We start from the raw sequence: 19,481 nt of genomic DNA, 5'->3' as shown, positions 1-19,481 counted from the left end.
ACCTGCACCCCTGGGACCCTCCCCAAAATCACGGTCTCTCGCCAGCCTCCCTTCCTGCACCCTTTCCCCACTGCTCCCATCCCAGGTTCCCACCTCGGGACAGCATTCCCAGACTCCCGGCTCCTTCCCGCCCCAAATGCTCGGCTGGGCTTCAGCACGGGAACCCCATGGGAAGGGGACTGCCAGTACGGAGGCTGAGAATGAGCTGTACGCCGAGATTGGAGCTGACCCTGGGCAGTCCTGGCTTGACCTGAGGGTCTCTCCCCCGACCCTCCTGCGCTGGGACCCCCTCAGCCGAAGGGGGGTATGGGCATCCTGTCTTACCCAGCCAGCCCCACCCCCCCGAGGGACCCCCACTGCTTCGAGCAGGCAGTGTACCCCACCCCTCAGGTTACCACCCTAACCCCTGCCCGGTGCGGGGGAGGGTCTGCCGAGCGGGGTCAGAGTGTCACCGTCCACCTCCCTCCCACCCGCCTGGGCCCAGGGGTTCACCCAGCACGCCCCGACCCTCCCGCCCCCTCCCTCCGCCCGGTCGCGGGGAGCCAGGCCCCCGAGCCCACCTACGTTAACCTGCCAGGGCTGCCCGACTTGGGGGAGAATCCCATTGCCCACCGCCAGCACAGCAGGATCCCACGGCCCACCTCTCCCCCCTGCCACGCTCTGGGCTGCCCCTTGCCCTATCGGCACAGGGAGCAGATAGGGGGCTTGCCCCGAGAGGATGGCAGGGGTACGCAGGTGGCTCACCCCCGCAGCCGCTCAGACCCCAGTGATGCTGGGCCAGTGGGCTCCGGGAGGAATCCTGGCTCTGAGCTCCTTTCCCGCTCCCAATCCCGGGCCTCCCCCGAGGCTGGGCTCCATCTGAGGGAGCAGGCCACAGACCCAGCGGCCCCCGGGGACCAATGGCTGCCCATTCCCGCACCGTCCACCCAGCCTTGGTCCGCGCTGTGCGTCCTGCAGCCTGGTCCTGTACCCTGCACGCTGGAGCCCATCCCCCGGGGTCCCGTCTACCCACAGGAGCCCATCCAGAACCCGTACGCCCCAGCCCCGACTGGGGGGGGCAGTTTTCCTCCACCCTGACCCCGCACCACCTCCGAGAGGTGATGGTTACCTACCAGGCGGGGTCAGAGGTCGGGCCGGAGGGTCGCACTGCCGACCCACCGGGGGGGAGGCACAGCTCGGGAAAGGGACCCCGCCCCCCCGGCCCCTCCCAGCCCCCGCCCCACCCCCACACTGCCCTCCATGGGCTTCCCAGGTCGGCACGGCACTGTGCTGGTCCCCAGTCGCTATGGCAATCAGCCCCCTGGCCCCCCCCTCTACCAGCTGGGGCATGGGTGGACACACCGATACTCGGAGGGAGGTCCCCACAGGCCGGGGCGAGTGGACAGGCCTGAACGCAGCTTCTGCTGATGTGGCCACGTGGGGGTAAAACCAAACACTGACCCATCAGGACCACAGGGGTGCGGGAGAGTGGGGCTCGGAGAGATATTCCCTCAGTCACAGATCTCTCTCCCTTCTCCCCTCACCCCCTCCCCCAATTCACCCATCCTCCCCTCCCCCCACCCCTGGGCCCAAGCACCCACTCCCCCCGCTGACACTATCCTGACACGGCGATTGAGAAGCCTCGGCCTAGTGCGGCCACACTGGGGAACCACCGCTTCCCCACTCCTCCCCCACCCCCCCCACCTCCCCACCTCCCCACCCCCCCACCTCCCCAACCCCCACCTCCTCATCCCCCCACCCCCCCACCACCTCCCCACCTCCCCCACCCCCCCCACCCCCCACCTCTCCACCCTGGCAGTGGGGGGCGCGGGGGGGGACACACTCCGCTGACCATTTCCCACACTGGCCAGGCCCCCGGAGCCAGCATCCCGCCCTGGAGCCTGTGAGAACCGCGACAGAGTGACACCAAGACAATGTCCAGCAGCGACCATGGAATCTCCTCGCTGGGAGCAAGAGGGGAAAAGTCGGAGGATGATCTTTGACCGGCAGGACTGGACACTCTGCTTCTGCTCACTTATCTGTCTTCCCGGTGGAAGGAGCGGGTGCAGGGTCACGGGTGGAGGGTGAACACTGCGAGACGGTGCCGGGGGGGGAGGGTGGGGTGGGGTGCGGAGGAGATTCGGAGCATTGGCAGTGACTGTACAAACTCTGAAACAAACTTATCCAAATCCGTCTGGACAAAACCCCAAGAGAATCAGCAGCGAAGAACTCACAACATGGAATCTCAATCAGGCCAACTCTCGTCTGCTCAACTCACACCATCACAGGAGTGGGTTAGTGTGTCAAACCCCATTTAAATGCTTCATTAAAACCCTCTGTATCTAACCCCGTGCTGTACCTGTCCTGGGAGTGTTTGATGGGGGACAGTGTAGAGGGAGCTTTACTCTGTATCTAACCCCGTGCTGTACCTGTCCTGGGAGTGTTTGATGGGGACAGTGTAGAGGGAGCTTTACTCTGTATCTAACCCCGTGCTGTACCTGTCCTGGGAGTGTTTGATGGGGACAGTGTAGAGGGAGCTTTCCTCTGTATCTAACCCCGTGCTGTACCTGTCCTGGGAGTGTTTGATGGGGACAGTGTAGAGGGAGCTTTACTCTGTATCTAACCCCGTGCTGTCCCTGTCCTGGGAGTGTTTGATGGGGACAGTGTAGAGGGAGCTTTCCTCTGTATCTAACCCTGTGCTGTACCTGTCCTGGGAGTGTTTGATGGGAGGACAGTGTAGAGGGAGCTTTACTCTGTACCTAACCCCGTGCTGTACCTGTCCTGGGAGTGTTTGATGGGGGGACAGTGTAGAGGGAGCTTTACTCTGTATCTAACCCTGTGCTGTACCTGTCCTGGGAGTGTTTGATGGGGACAGTGTAGAGGGAGCTTTACTCTGTATCTAACCCCGTGCTGTACCTGTCCTGGGAGTGTTTGATGGGGGGACAGTGTAGAGGGAGCTTTACTCTGTATCTAACCCCGTGCTGTACCTGTCCTGGGAGTGTTTGATGGGGGTACAGTGTAGAGGGAGCTTTACTCTGTATCTAACCCCGTGCTGTACCTGTCCTGGGAGTGTTTGATGGGGACAGTGTAGAGGGAGCTTTACTCTGTATCTAACCCCGTGCTGTACCTGTCCTGGGAGTGTTTGATGGGGACAGTGTAGAGGGAGCTTTACTCTGTATCTAACCCCGTACTTTACCTGTCCTGGGAGTGTTTGATGGGGGACAGTGTAGAGGGAGCTTTACTCTGTATCTAACTGGGGTACGGCTCCCACACACACTGACTCTCACTGGGGTACGGCTCCCACACACACTGACTCTCACTGGGGTACGGGTCCCACACACACTGACTCTCACTGGGGTACGGCTCCCACACACACTGACTCTCACTGGGGTACGGCTCCCACACACACTGACTCTCACTGGGGTACGGCTCCCACACACACTGACCCTCACTGGGGTACGGCTCCCACACACACTGACCCTCACTGGGGTACGGGTCCCACACACACTGACTCTCACTGGGGTACGGGTCCCACACACACTGACTCTCACTGGGGTACGGGTCCCACACACACTGACTCTCACTGGGGTACGGGTCCCACACACACTGACTCTCACTGGGGTACGGGTCCCACACACACTGACTCTCACTGGGTTAGAGGGTGAGGTTGAGGAGATGTGTCTGACATCGGAGAGAGGTGGGGGGGTGAGGGTTAAGTTGCTGACTCACTCCAGTGTTTGTTTTGGGAGCAGTGAAACTGGTGGGGCTGGTTTCTCTCTCTTACACAAGAGCATGAGGCACCTTCAGTCTGCGGGAGTTTGTCAGCTCTCTGCCTGCCAGAGGTTTTGTTGTTGTAAATACTGCCTTATTCACAGGGCGATGCTGCTTCTGGCTGGGGTCCAGACCCAGAGAGGGGACAATAATTCAAAATCCCCCCAGTTTAGGAAGCTCGAGCTAGAGAGACATAAAGAGAGAGAGACGGATAGAGAGGGAGAGAGACGGACAGAAAGATAGAGAAAGAGAGAGAGAGAGACATAGAGTGAGAGAAAGGGAGAGAGAAAGAGAGATAGACAGAGGGAGGGAAACAGACAGCAAGAGAGAGAGAGAGAGAGATAGACAGAGAGAGATGGAGAAGTTTAGGGGGGGAATTCCAGACCTTAGGGCACCCCCCAGGTAGCAGAAGGCATGGTTGCCAATGGCAGAGCAATGGGAATCGGCTGGGGTGGGGGGGGGAATGCTCCAGAGGCCGGAATTGGAGGAGCGCAGAGATCTCGGGGGGGGTTAGATCATGGAATCACCACAGTGCAGAAGGAGGTCACTCAGCCCATCAAGTCTACACCAACACAACCCCACCCAGACCCTCGTGCATTTACCCCAGCTAGTCCCCCTGACACTAAAGGGCAATTTAGAATGGCCAATCCACTTAACCTGCATATCTTGGGAGTGTGGGAGGAAACCGGAACACCCGGAGGAAACCCACGCTGACACAGGGAGAACGTGCAGATTCCACACAAACAGTGACTCAAGCCGGGAACCGAACCCAGGTCCCTGGCACTGTGAGGCAGCAGCATTAACCACTGTGCCATCCCAGGTTATAGGGGTCAGAGGAGGTTACAGAGATAGGGAGAGGGGGTGTAGGGGTGCAGGAGGTTACAGAAATGAGGAGGGGTGTAGGGGTCTGGAGGAGGTGACAGATAGGGAGGGGGTGTAGGGGCTGGAGGAGTTTACAGAGATAGGGAGGGGTGTAGGGGCTGGAGGAGGTTACAGAGATAGGGAGGGGGTGTAGGGGCTGGAGGAGGTTACAGGGATAGGGAGGGGTGTAGGGGCTGGAGGAGGTTACAGAGATAGGGAGGGGTGTTAGGGGCTGGAGGAGGTTACAGGGATAGGGAGGGGGTGTAGGAGCTGGAGGAGGTTACAGGGATACTCTGCCATTCTGTTTCTCTGTCTGAAGTGGATAACTTCACGTTTATCCAGGCTCTCCTGTGCCTGCTGTGTACTTGCCACTCATTCAGTTTGTGTAAATCATCTTGAAGTCTCTTAACATCCTCTTCATTACTTCCCATTTCTGGCAAGTTCCTTCCCAGCAGCAAACTTGGAAATGTTCCAGTTGGTTCCCTTGTTCAAGTGAATGATGTGTATTGTGAATAGCTGGAGCCTGAACCCCGGTCCCTGTGGCACCCTGCTGATCACTGCCTGGCTCTTCGAGTGAGACCCATTTATTCCGAATGCTCTGTTTACTATCTGCTTACCAATTCATGCTGATATATCACTGCCCACCACTGCCCCCCTGCCCCCACCCCACCCCCCACCCCAGCCCTGTGTGCTTTAACTTTACACACTAACCTCGTGTGGGACTTTATCAAAAAGCTTTCTGACAATCCAAATACATCATATCCACAGGTTTTCCTTTATCCTGTTTGTTACATCCTTTACAATCCCCTGTAGGTTTGTCAAACAAGATTTCTCTGTTATAAATCCAGGTTGACTTTGATATTTTCTAAATGCCCTGTTTCTCATGGACTCTAACATTTTCCTGACCTCTGGCTATCTGGTCAATAATCCCTTTCTTCCATTTTTAGATAATGGAGTTCTATTGGGCAGTCTCCAATTTGCCAGGAATGTTCCAGAATTTTGGAAGCTAACAGGGGACCTATATTTGTCTTCACTAATCCTTTTCCAGACTTATTGAAGCTTTTCCAGATCACTTTTATATTAAATCAATCTCTTTGTCCTCCTCTGCTGAATTCAGAACATCTCCCAATCCTCCAATTTCATACTTTGGAGTTCCAACAGTGGGTTAGCACTGCTGTCTCACAGTGCCAGGGACCCGGGTTCGATTCCCGGGGGCACGGTGACACAGTGGGTTAGCACTGCTGTCTCACAGCGCCAGGGACCCGGGTTCAATTCCTGGGGGCACGGTGACACAGTGGGTTAGCACTGCTGCCTCACAGCGCCAGGGACCTGGGTTTGATTCCCAGGGGCACGGTGACACAGTGGGTTAGCACTGCTGCCTCACAGCGCCAGGGACCCGGGTGCGATTCCCGGGGGGCACGGTGACACAGTGGGTCCTCCGGGTGCCCCCGTTTCCTCCCACAGTCTGAAAGATGTGGTTAGGGTGCATTGACCATGCAAAATTCTTCCTTGGTGTACGTGAACAGGTCCTGGAGCTTGGCAATTAGGGGATTTTCACAGTAACTTCATTGCACTGTTAATGTGAGCATATTTGTGACACCAATAAATAAATTTTAAACCAATTTCACTCCCAGAAGAGCTGCCCCTCATTTCCTCCCATTGCGAGACTCCCCCCCAATCTGTGGCAATCTCTCTCTTGACCCCTATCTATCCCTCCTTAATATTCCGAAAACGGCAGTCAAATCTTTCCATTAACCTTCTAAATTCCAGGGAATATCAGTCTTGTTTCTTTCTAATCTCTGTGATTTAACCCTCGCAGTCCTGGACTCCTTGCGCTCCCTCTGAGGGTCAGTATGTCACTGCCTGAGATGTCGGGGGGGGTGGTGTTCAGAACTGTTCACACTGACGCCAGGTGGGGTTTGACCGGGGCATTCCCCCAGAGCAAGCACAGTTCCTGCTCCCTGCCAGAGACAGAGAAAACAGTGTCCCATTGCTTCACTGGGATTAACTTCTGTTGCTGTTGATGGAAGTTGAGCGTTGGATCCGGATTATTTTTCCAACATACCGGAGTTCCGTCACTCCCGAGAGAGGAGGGAGGGTTCTGTGCCTGCACAGGATTGGGATTTAGCTCAGTGAGAGACACAAGAGGGTCAGCTCTCTCTCTCCCCCATAGGCCCTTTACCCGAGGGCTAGCCAGAGGTTCCAGAGGAAAACCAGCAGCTGGAACTGAAGGCAACCAATGGTTTGGAAGATTGAAATCTCAGCCTGGGAATTGCAGGGGGGGAGGGGGGGGGGTGCGGTTGGAGGGGGGAGCGGGTGTGGGTGGGGTGGGGGAGCGGGTGTGATGTTGTGCAGGAAATGAAGGAAATTGTGGTATGGGCATATTAAAAAAAAATACACATCTGGGAAGGAGAGCTACCAACTTTACCCTGCCTGGCCCTCGTGGAACTCAAACAAGACACGGAGAGATCCAAACACAAAACTTTAGCCTTGTTTTCCTTCTCTTACACAATCATAGAACCCCTACAGTGAAGGAGGAGGCCATTCAGCCCATCGAGTCTGCATTGACCACAATCCCACCCAGGCCCTATCCCCGTAACCCCACACATTTACCCTAGCTAGTTCCCGTGACATTAAAGGGGCAATTTAGCACAGCCAATCCATATAACCTGCACATCTTTGGAGTGTGGGAGGAAACCCATGCAGACATGGGGAGAATGTGCAGACTTCACACAGCCAGTGACCCGAGACGGGAATCACACCTGGTGTGTTACAGAGGGGTTGGAGTTTAACAGTAAGGAGTTTTTGTTTTAATTGTACAGAGTGATGGTGTGGCCTTACCCTGGAACACACTGTACAGTTTGGGTTCCCTTATTTTAACAGAGTCATATTGGTGAATCTCCTTGGACTGTCTCCAAACTCATTCCTGGGATGAGAGGATTGTCCTATCAGGGGAGACACAATAGCCTGGGTCTGTATTCCTCAGAGGCGGTTAGCAGAGTGAAGGGGTGACCTTATTCAAATATATTAACGTCCTGACAGTGGGGGTGGGACTTGACAGAGTGCATAGTAAGATGTTTTCACCAATGGGAAATGCCTCAAACAAGGGGACAAGATACAAGATGTGGATTCTCGGAGGCTATTTCCCCGGGCTGAAATGGTCGCTATGAGAGGTCACAGAGCTAAGGTGCTAGGAAGCAGGTACAGAGGAGACGTTAGCGGAAAGTTTTCCACTTACTCACCATCCTCTGAGTGAAATTGGCTGCCATCAGTGGTGGTAGAGGTGAACTTGCTGGCGTCTTTTAAATGACTTCTGGATGAGTATATGGGATTTATTGGGATTGGGAGTTACAGATAGTTCTATGGCCTAGTAGGTATGGATGTGATCGGCGCAACTTGTGGGCTGAAGGGCCTGTTTGTGCTGTAGTGTTTTATGTTAAGATAAAGAGCCAATCATTTCAAGCTGATTTGGATAGATATTTCTTTTGGAATTCACTGCCCAAAGGGTGCTGGAGGCTGGATCATCAGAAATATCCAAAAGTGGAGGTAGATACATTTGATTTATTATTGGCACATGTATTAACATGTAGTTTCTTACACATTATATAGACAAAACATACCGTTCATAGAGAAGGAAAAGGAGAGGGTGCAGAATGTAGTGTTACAGTCACAGCTAGGGTGTAGAGAAAGATCAGCCTAATGCAAGGTGGGTCCATTCAAAAGTCTGACGACAGCAGGGAAGAAGCTGTTCTTGCATCAATTGGTTTGTGACGTCAGACTTTTATATCTTTTAGTATTGGGTTCCATACTGGAGACACATCCCCACCCTTACCCCAGGGCAATTCCCAAATCGAGAGAAAGACTTAGAGACCAGCAGTTGGTGTGGAAAAGGTTTTTAATGGTTATATAAAAAATATACACAAGCAGTTTTTGACTACAATATCCCAGAGCTCAGCAGGTAAAAACTAGTTTCCAACAGAGTACATTTGAAAAGTGGGGCATTCATCGAGTCACAGATACCGACACACACTATCCTCACTCTTTCCCTGTCCCTTCGTACTGCAGAGTCAACTATACAATTACTCAGCACCCTTTCAAAAACAGGCCAAAGTTCAAAGAAATTTCAAGACCATTGATCCATCCACAGTCAACATCCAATCACAAATCCAACCCCAGCCTGGAGGAGGAAATGCCCTCCCCTCAAATCACATCTACAGTGAGGCAAACCCAAGGAAAGTTTATTTAATATTGTCACAAGTCAGCTCACAGTGAAGTTACTGTGAAAATCCCCTAGCCCCCACACTCCGGCGCCTGTTCGGGTTACACTGGGGGAGAATTTAGCACAGCCAATGCATTCTAACCAGCACCTCTTTCAATCTGTGGGAGGAAACCGGAGCACCTGGAGGAAACCCACACAGGGAGAATGTGAAGACTCCGTACAGACAGTGACCCAAGCTGGGAACCAGGCTCCATGGTGCTGTGAGGCAGAAGGACTAACCACTGTGCCACCGGGTAGAAAAGAGTTCCCAACTCCCAGAGTCTGGACCCTGTACGGTCTCAGAATCCTGTTGTTTTGCTGGAGGGGTCCAGGTTGTTAGAAACTTGCTGCCTGTAACACTGGAAAGGGGGTCTCTGCAGCTGCCATTCCAGAGCACGAGGGGAAGATGGGATTTGGGAAGGATGTCATTCCCAGGTTTTGTATCTGTGAGCTGGGATGTGGACTGTACAATACATTGGCCAATGGACAGTTAGTTTATTATGTAGCTGAACATTGGGCCTGGATTAAAAAGGAGTGATGGAGGATCGGAAGAGAATTTCACAAACACACAAATCACATTCATTTCTTTAAAGCAAAGCAGGTGCTGACATCAGTTTCCTTGTATGTACACAGTCTCCCATTGGTCAGTGTCTCTCTGGGGTTTCACAGGGTGGTCAGATAATACATGGTTAACAACAGAATCACAAACTAGGAGAGAGGGAGAGAGAGAACAAAGTTACTTTACACATCAGAATCACTGTCTGTAAACAGAGTCCCATTAACTGGCTTTCATCCCAAACTCATTGAACTGGGCCACAGAAATGTCTCAAATCTAACATTAGGGAGAGAACTATCACAGCAAAACCCAGGGAGAAGGTAAAGGAGAATGGGGTAAAATAGGGGTTAACTTGTCCATTATATCAAATTCCTCCCCACTGCTACTGCTAATCATCTTTGATCTGTTCCCAGACCGTCACCAACAGGAACAATTCTCTCTCTCTCTATTCTGTCCCACACCTCTTTGCAATTTTTAACATTTCAATCCGATCTCTCTCTCCACTTTCTCCTCCCTGAGAACGTTCCCAACCTCTCCCAGTATTTTATTCTGACTTTCAGAACTTCCTTGCTCTTGTACCCTCTGTCCCGGCTAATAAAGTCTCAGATGCTGTTCACTTTATTTAAGTGGTCTCTCTGCCTCTCCTGCTACTTTCCATAATTTAGGAACACACTCTGGAACTCCCTTTCAGAATGGTTCCTTTATTGTCTCTCCATCTTAGCACCAAATATAAAAATCACTGTGTGTCTCTGGATTCCATTTTTCCAACACTTGGTCACTTTGTCCTCTTCAACTAAGATCAAATCCCTACTGTGCAGGGAGGAGGCCATTCAGCCCATCAGGTCTGCACCAACTCTCTGACAGAATATCTCACTCTGGTCCTCTTCCCCCATCTTATCCCTGAAACTCCACACATTTAGCATGGTCAATCCCCCTAACCTGCACATCTTTGGTCACTAAAGGGACAATTTAGCATGGCTAGCCCAACTAACCTATGCATCTTTGGGTACCAATCTTTAAGGCAACACCTGTGTCAATAAAACCTATACAAGATCTCAAAAATGTCTTCCAAAGCTGGGGAAAGGGACATCGTCACTGACCCAAAAATAATTAGATAAATGCAACACAAACAACTAGAATGGAGGTTTGGACACTGGAGCAGGGGTCCTGTGTGGCGGGAGGATTTCCCAACGCTGGTCCCACTAACACATTCCGAGGCTGGAGGACACTAACCCAGAACAGGAACACAATGGATAAGACAGCTGCGTCACGCAGCCAGACACTCCCTCATCACACAATGTTAAAAGGGCAAAAAAAAACTTAAACATATCACAGGTTCCAGAACTTACCGTCCACATCAGAATAGCGAATCCAAACCAGGCTACACCCCAGGCGTAACTGTTGATTGCAGAGCTGAAATAATCAAAACATCCCTGAAAGGAGGAAACAAAAAAATTTCACATTAGATTTAACTCAAAAAACAGCCTCAGGTGAGAGAGGGTGTGGAAAGGTGAGAGTGCGTCATGATACTTGATTTATTATTGTCACATGTATTTACACAGTGAAAAGTATTGTTTCTTACGCACTATACAGAAAGCATACCATTCATAGAGAAGGAAAGGAGAGGGTGCAGAATGTAGTGTTACAGTCACAGCGAGGGTGTAGAGAAAGATCAGCTTAATGCAAGGTAGGTCCATTCAAAAGTCTGACAGCAGCAGGGAAGAAGCTGTTCTCGAGTCAGTTGATACAGGACCTCAGACTCTTGTATCTTTCTCCTGAAGGAAGAAAGTGGAACAGAGAATGTCCGGGGTGTGTGTGGGGTCCTTAATTATGTTGGCTGCTTTTCCAAGGCAGCAGGAAGTGTAGACAGAGTCAATGGATGGGAGGCTGGTTTGTGTGATGGGTTGGGCTACATTCACAACCTTTTGTAGTTCCTTGTGGTCTTGGGCAGAGCAGGAGCCCAGACCGAGCTGTGATACACCCAGAAAGAATGCTTTCTGTGGTGCATCTGTAAAAGTTGGTGAAAGTCATAAGTCCAGTCTGGGGGAGGGGATAGAGCGAGTGTGTTGTAAATGGGAGGAAGGGAATTTTTAGGGAGTGTGTGTTGTCTGATCCTGGGGAGGGGGCAGTTGGTGAATGAGGGGCTTATGAAGGCAGAGTGGGGGGGGATGGGGGCGCACTGCAGGATGTATTCACACTGGACAGGCACCTTCTGGTAGAGGAAGTCTCGATGACCGATCATACATCCCTCCCGGTTAGCGATTTCCGAGTTTGGATCTCTCTTGCAGCACTGGAAAGGCCAGGGAGCGGTGGACTCATTGAACCTACTCCTGAAGAAGGAAGTATACTCGATCCAGTCCATAGGCCCGGTCGATCCACAGCATTCCTCCTGGAGAGACAGAGAAGACGGCTAAATAAACAACTTTCCAATTCCCTGCTCAGGGAGAGGGCTGAACGGACACCGCGATCCTGGGATTGAAGAACTAGGAAATCCAACTCGGAGAAGTTCATCCCAGCCCATCCCGCTCGAGGGGCTGAATGGCCTTCTCCTGCTCTTGTGCAGCAGGCTCTTACCTGGGGCATCACCCGGTTCCACATTACGGTGAGATCTCGGCCAGCGTTCGAGGAAGTGTCCCCGTAGAACTGTAACATCTGCTTCTTCACAAACTTGGGGTTGGAGGTCAGCTGTGAGAGAGGAGAGACGGGTTCACCGAGAAACAGATTCTACAAGATTCCCAACAGCCTGAGGCACCCCCTCCACCCCACCCCACCATCACTGCAGGGAATAAACACCCCCCCTCACTCCCACAACCCACCTTCAGATACCAACACATCACTTCCATCATCTCCCCAATCCCTCCCCTCGGACAACACCACAAAAACCACCCTCAAAATCAATGCTGCTAAAAGCTTTGGTTAGGCTGCACTTCGAGAATTGTGTTCAATTCTGGTCACCACATTACAGGAAGGGTGGGGGGGCTATGGAGGGGGTACAGGAGAGGTTTCCCGGGATGCTGCCTGGATTAGAGGGTCTGGATAAACTGGGATTGTTTTCTCCGGAGCGACAGAGGCCGAGGGGAGACCGGATAGAAGAATATAAAATCCTGAGGGGCACAAATAGGGTTGACAGTCAGAATCTTTCCCCAGAGTTGAAATGTCTAATACTAGGGGGGGGCACACTTACAGTGAGGGGGGGTGGAGTTCAGAGGAGATGTGGGGGGGGTGAGTTTTTTTTTTACACAGAGAGTGGTTGGTGTCTGGGACACACTGCCAGGGGTGGTGGAGGCAGATACAATAGGGGTGTTTATCTCAACACGGGAAAATGTGAGGGACGGAGGGATAGGGAGCGAGGGCAGGCAGAAGGGAGTAGTTCAACTTGGTATCATGGTCAGTACAGCATTGTGGGCCGAAGGGCCTGTCCCCGGGCTCTGACGGGCCGAAGGGCCTGTCCCCGGGCTCTGACGGGCCGAAGGGCCTGTCCCCGGGCTCTGACGGGCCGAAGGGCCTGTCCCCGGGCTCTGACGGGCCGAAGGGCCTGTCCCCGGGCTCTGACGGGCCGAAGGGCCTGTCCCCGGGCTCTGACGGGCCGAAGGGCCTGTCCCCGGGCTCTGACGGGCCGAAGGGCCTGTCCCCGGGCTCTGACGGGCCGAAGGGCCTGTCCCCGGGCTGTCCTGTTCTATATTCTATGACACGCTAACCACAAACACTCACTCCCTCCACCCCCAACACACAGTGACAGCCGTGTGTACCATCTACAAGATGCACTGCCGCGACTCACCAAGGCTCCTTAGGCAGCACCTTCCAAACCCACCACCTCTACCATCTAGAAGGACAAGGGCAGCAGATACCTGGGAACACCCCCCACCTGGAGATTCCCCTCCGAGTCACTCACCATCCCGACTTGGAAATATATCGGCCGTTCCTTCACTGTCGCCGGGGTCAGAATCCTGGAACTCCCTCCCTAACAGCAGGAGGCTGCCATTTGGCCCATCACGTCTGCACCAACCGCAATCCCACCCAAGCCCCATCCCCATAACTCCATGCATTTACTGTAGCTACTCCCCCGACACTAAAGGGCAATTTAGCATGGCCAATCCACCTAACCCACACCTTTGGACTGTGGGAGGAAACCGGAGCATCCAGAGGAAACCCATGCTGACACGGGGAGAATGCGCAGACTCCACACAGACAGTGACCCGAGGCCAGAATCAAACCCGGGTCCCTGGCGCTGTGAGACAGCAGTGCTAACCCACTGTGTCACCGTGCCCCCGGGAATCAAACCCAGGTCCCTGGCACTGAGGTAACCGTGCTGTAATGGGGAGTAAATGCTGGATCTGGCCAGTGGCCCTCATCCTGAGTGGTGTCACTCTGTAACCGAGCAGCGTGGGGCGCGCTGTGTACGAGCCAGTGAGTTCCTGAGAGAGTGTTGGATACTTACATAATCTCGGTGGGTGATGGCTGTGATACACGAAGCTGTCTCGAAGATATAAACAATAACCATCAATACTAGGTACTGAGGCAGAGAGAGAGAGAGAGAGAGAGAGACTCCGTTAACACAACACCCACTAGGGTCCCCACATCCCAATACCCACCAGGATCTCTCCCACCCATCAATAACCCCTCACAATCTATCTGCTGTCTCCCTCCCACTGATATTGGAATGATTTGATTTATTATTGTCACATGTATCGGGATACAGTGAAAAGTATTGTTTCTTGTGTGCTATACAAAGCATACGGTTCATAGAGAAGGAAAGGAGAGGGTGCAGAATGTAGTGTTACAGTCACAGCGAGAGTGTAGAGAAAGATCAGCTTAATGTGAGGTCGGTCCATTCAAAAGTCTGACAGCAGCAGGGAAGAAGCTGTTCTTGAGTCAGTCGGTATGTGTCCGCAGACTTTAGTATCTTTTTCCCGGTGGAAGAGAGAATGTCCGAGATGTGTGGGGTCCTTAATTATGTTGGCTGCTTTTCCCAAGGCAGTGGGAAGTGTAGACAGAGTCAATGGATGGGAAGCTGGTTTGTGTGATGGGATTGGGGCTATATTCACAACCTTTTGTAGTTCCTTGCAGTCTTGGGCAGAGCAGGAGCCCAGACCGAGCTGTGATACAACCAGAAAGAATGCTTTCTGTGGTGCATCTGTAAAAGTTGGTGAGAGTCGTAGCGGACACGCCAAATTTCCTTAGTCTTCTGAGAAAGTAGAGGCGTTGGTGGGGCTTTCTTAACTATAGTGTCGGCATGGGGGGGGGGTGGGGGGGGGGGGGTGTGGGGGAAGCGGGGGGGAGGAGGAGGACCAGGACAGGTTGCTGGTGATCTGGACACCTAAAAACCTGAAGCTCGCGACCCTTTCTACTTTGTCCCTGTTGATGTATAGAACATAGAACATTACAGCGCAGAACAGGCCCTTCGGCCCACGATGTTGCGCCGACCAGTTAAAAAAAAAAACAATGACCCACTAACCTAAACCAATCCCTTTTCGTCCATAAACCTATCCACGGATCTCTTAAACGCCCCCAAACTAGGCGCATTTACAACCGCAGCAGGCAGGGCATTCCAATCCCTCACCACCCTCTGGGTAAAGAACCTACCCCTGACATCCGTCCTATAACTACCCCCCCTTAATTTAAAGCCATGCCCCCTCGTGCTAGCTTTCTCCATCCGAGGAAAAAGGCTATCACTGTCCACCCTATCTAAACCTCTAATCATCTTATATGTTTCAATAAGATCCCCTCTTAGCTGCCTTCTTTCCAGCGAAAACAACCCCAAATCCCTCAGTCTCTCCTCATAGGACCTCCCCTCCATACCAGGCAACATCCTGCTAAACCTCCTCTGCACCCTCTCCAAAGCCTCCACATCCTTCCTGTAATGTGGGGACCAGAACTGCACACAGTACTCCAAGTGCAGCCGCACCAGAGTTGTGTACAGTTGCAACATGACGCTGCGACTCCTAAATTCAATCCCCCTACCAATAAACGCCAAGACACTGTATGCCTTCTTAACAACCTTATCTACTTGATTCCCAACTTTCAGGGATCTCTGTACACATACACCTAGATCCCTCTGTTCATCCACACTATTCAAAGTCCTCCCGTTAGCCCTATACTCGACACATCTGTTATTCCTACCAAAGTGAATTACCTCACACTTCTCCGCATTAAACTCCATCCGCCACCTCTCGGCCCAGCTCTGCAACCTGTCCAAGTCTTCCTGCAAACTATGACACCCTTCCTCACAATCTACCACACCTCCGACTTTGATGTCATCAGCAAATTTACTAATCCACCCAACTATACCCTCATCCAGATCATTAATAAAAATTACAAACAGCAGTGGCCCCAAAACAGATCCCTGAGGCACACCGCTCGTAACCGAACTCCATGATGAATATTTACCATCAACCACCACCCTCTGTCTCCTATCTGATAGCCAATTCCTGATCCAATTCCCTAGATTACCCTCAATCCCATACATCTGCATTTTCTGCAGAAGCCTACCATGGTGAACCTTATCAAACGCCTTACTAAAATCCATATACACCACGTCAACTGCCTTACCCCCATCCACCTCTTTGGTCACTTTTTCAAAAAAAACTCAATAAGGTTAGTAAGGCACGACCTACCCGCTACAAAACCATGCTGACTATCTCCAATCAATTCATTACTCTCCAAATAACTATAAATCCTATCCCTAATAATTTTTTCTAAAACCTTGCCCACAACAGAAGTGAGACTCACCGGTCTATAATTCCCGGGGAAGTCTCTGTTCCCCTTCTTAAACAATGGGACAACATTCGCTAACCTCCAATCTTCCGGTACTATACCAGAGGCCAACGATGACCTGAAGATCAGAGCCAGAGGCTCTGCAATCACTTCTCTTGCCTCCCAGAGAATCCTAGGGTAAATCCCATCCGGACCGGGGGACTTATCTATCTTCAATCCCTCAAGAATATCCAGCACATCCTCCTTATCAACTGTAACACTGTCAATTCTACTCCCCTGCAACCCAGTGTCCTCCTCAGCTATATCCATGTCCCCCTGTGTGAACACCGAAGAGAAATATTGGTTCAATGCCTCTCCAATGTCCTCCGGTTCCACACACAACTTCCCACTGCTGTCTATAACTGGCCATGTAGACAGGGGCATGTTCTCCTTTACACTTCCTGAAGTCGATGATAATCTCCTTTGTTTTGTAGGCATTGAGGGAGGATTATTGTTGCCGCACCCGTTCACCAGATTCTCTGTCTCATTCCTGGACTCTGAACTGCAGGGAGCATCATAATTCTTTCCTTACCCTCCCACCCCACCCCGTCCTTACCCACAATTCCCAACGTGGGGGAAGGGGACACGTCACCTGAGCTGCAGTGTGAACCCTGACCCTCCATTCCTTCCCCCCCCACCATACTCACGGTGATGACCATCGTCCGACTCTGACTCAGGACTGCCAGGATCCCAAAGACGGACAGACAGAAGAAGGCGAATCCGGCAAAGATGGCGATCCAGGCTCCGGCAAAGACATCGTCCTTCCCCGAGGCTCCCAGCACCGGATAAATCCGGAACTGGTCTGTCACCACCCAGATAGTCTCAGCAAACAGGGCGATGGAGGCAAGCTGGGGGCGGGAGGCAAAAAGCAGAGATACGATTAAACCCAGACCCATGGGAGGAGACACCCCCCCTCCCCCCACCCCCCAACTCAAACCATCAACTCGACATTCCCAACCCTGGGATCACTCCCCTCGGAACAGAGGCGGGGACAGGGAGAGTTACCGGAACATTCCTGGGAATGAGGGGGATTCAGTTCACATGGAGAAATGGGAAGAAGCTGGGATCGTTCCCCTCGGAGCAGAGAGGGTTAAAGGTTGGGGCAGGAGGGTAGCGGGATTGGATGGAGTGAATGAGGAGAAAGTGTTTCCAGTGACAGGAGGCTCGGTAACCAGAGGGGACACAGATTGAAGAGAATCGGGAAAAGAACCAGAGAGGGGGGGAGAGATGGGGAGAATTTTATTTTGGACACACAGCGAGTTGTTGTGATCTGGAAGGCGCTGCCTGAAAGGGCGGTGGAAGCAGATTCAATAGGAACTTTCAAATTTAATGAAATTATGGCTCCTCTTGCTTCTACTGGGCTGAGCTGAACCCCCATTCCCCGAAAAAAATCTCAATCTGTAAAATGTTCACCAGTAACTTTGAACATGAAGATTGTCCAACTCAGTTGAAACTGTCCCAGATTTCCATTCTCCAGATCTTATCAGTGGAGTCACCAGCTGTGATTAAATGTGTTCCTGGGACTATCACTGTCTGTGTGGAGTCTGCATGTTCTCCCCATGTCTGCGTGGGTTTCCTCCCACAGTCCAAAGATGTGCAGGTTAGGCGGATTGGCCACGGGAAATGTGTTGAGTTACAGGGCTAGCGCCTGGGTAAGATACTGTCAGAGAGTTGGTGCTGATCTGATGGACTCCTTCTGCACTGCAGGGATTCTCTGATGACCATTAAGTTAGTCAAATATCCTCATAACACTTTGGGAAAAAGGGACCCCAACTGGGCAACGGCAAGTGGTCAGTTTGAGTATTTCCAAATCTCACGGACAGCGAGATGAACAATGTTATTGACATCTGGATGTCTGTGTGCCAGGGAGTGATGTTCGCTTCCCGGAGAGGCCATGGCCAAACCCTGGAGAGCTGGTTTGCCATCTCCACCCTGAGAGAGAGAAAGGCACCCACTCATACGCTGAACAAAAGACAGAGTGTTTGAGCAGCGTGTACCAGGCTGGGCTGGGCTGGGCAGACTGTCCTGCGTGGAGTCAGAGGCTGCCAGAACCAGCCGAGTGACATTCCAAACAGGCAAACTGCATTCCAGTCCATCCCAGGCCAGAGGCAGGTGTGCGCACCTCACCCAGTGACAGACACACGACTCCTGTCAGCTCGAAGGTCAGCAACGTCAGGACTGGACCCGGAGAGGATGTTTCCACGAGTAGGAAAAACTAGAACCAGAGGCACAACCTCAGGGTAAAGGGACGATCCTTTAAAACAGAGATGGGGAGGGATTTCTCCAGCCAGAGAGTGGGGAATGTGGGGAACTCTTTGCTGCAGAGGTGGGGGGGGTGGTCACTGAGTGTCTTTAAGACAGAGATAGATAGATTCCTGATTAATAAGGGGATCAGGGGGAAAGGCAGGAGAATGGGGGATGAGAAAAATATCAGCCATGATTGAATGGGGGAGCAGACTCAATGGGCTGAGTGGCCTGATTCTGCTCCAATCTGACCACAGGGCCCTGTGTAATAAAACCACACAGAGAGAGAGGGGCACCCTCATGCACGCTCACACACCTACCATGAGGATGAACTTGCCGAAGATCAGAATCACTTTGACAGCTGGTGAGGCAGTGCTGTCCCCCATCTCGCTTCTTCAATTATCCACACACAGCGTCTCACTGTAACAGAGACCGGGACGAGAGATATCAACACCCTTCACCCCAATCCACAGCCGGGGGGAGCGACTCACATCCTCCAGCCCCCCTGCACCCCCTCCCCACCTCTGTAACCTCCTCCAGCCCCCCGCGCCCCCTCCCCATCTCTGTAACCTCAGGAGGTGGGAGATTGGGGATGGGGGGGGGGGGGGGGTGAGTGGGCCGTGCTCCACTCCCAATACTCACCTCTCAGCCCAACAGTGAAGAAACCCTGGATGATCTGAGTCATCATCACACCACTGTTTGTGGGATCTTGCTTCGCACAAGTTAGCTGTCAAATTTCCAGCATTACAACAGCAGGGTCACTGCCAAAAAGTCCTTGATTGGCTGAGGGGGGGGGGGGGGGGGGGGGAGTTTGGGACAGGTGCCAGGGCAATGCAGTTGGTGATGTTATAGGAGGATTAGGGTTACCCAGTCAGGTGTGTGACAACCACACCCAAAACATCCCACATTTCTTCAAATTAAACCATCCACTTACACTGCCCACAGCACCCCAGGGGGACATCAACTGACCCCCTCCCCCACATTCACACCTTAATTTTAAACATTTCCCACACTCACTGCTCCAAAAAAAAAAAACAAATCACTAAAATGTTCCTTTCA

The 19,481-nt window shown here is 52.4% G+C and overlaps 1 protein-coding gene across 1 annotated transcript; it reads right to left on the bottom strand.

Moving 5' to 3' along the window:
* Positions 1-9,271: 9,271 nt before the first annotated feature.
* upk1a (uroplakin 1a) lies at positions 9,272-18,842 on the bottom strand. The gene is made up of 7 exons (XM_080184496.1): positions 18,743-18,842; positions 16,826-17,026; positions 13,864-13,938; positions 12,000-12,110; positions 11,635-11,814; positions 10,775-10,858; positions 9,272-9,577 (listed from the first exon to the last, which is right to left on the bottom strand). Exons 1-7 carry the CDS (start codon positions 18,806-18,808, stop codon positions 9,533-9,535), a joined length of 762 nt encoding a protein of 253 aa, XP_080040622.1. The 5' UTR covers positions 18,809-18,842; the 3' UTR covers positions 9,272-9,532.
* Between the last annotated feature and the right edge of the window lie 639 nt (positions 18,843-19,481).

Source organism: Carcharhinus amblyrhynchos, unplaced genomic scaffold (genome assembly GCF_965287045.1).
Source record: "Carcharhinus amblyrhynchos unplaced genomic scaffold, sCarAmb.v2.hapA scaffold_761, whole genome shotgun sequence".
In the NCBI taxonomy this organism is placed as follows: domain Eukaryota; kingdom Metazoa; phylum Chordata; class Chondrichthyes; order Carcharhiniformes; family Carcharhinidae; genus Carcharhinus; species Carcharhinus amblyrhynchos.
Note: the sequence above shows the minus strand (reverse complement) of the source record. Positions and strands in the feature narration are given on the sequence as shown.

Bases quoted from the DNA above. Each gene is read 5' to 3' on its own strand.
- upk1a (XM_080184496.1), bottom strand. From the start codon at position 18,808: ATGGGGGACAGCACTGCCTCACCAGCTGTCAAAGTGATTCTGATCTTC. The intron at 13,939-16,825 runs GTGAGTATGGTG...TCTCTGCCTCAG, and splicing joins GTCGGACGATGGTCATCACC to TACCTAGTATTGATGGTTAT. The intron at 11,815-11,999 runs GTAAGAGCCTGC...CTGTCTCTCCAG, and splicing joins GGAACCGGGTGATGCCCCAG to GAGGAATGCTGTGGATCGAC.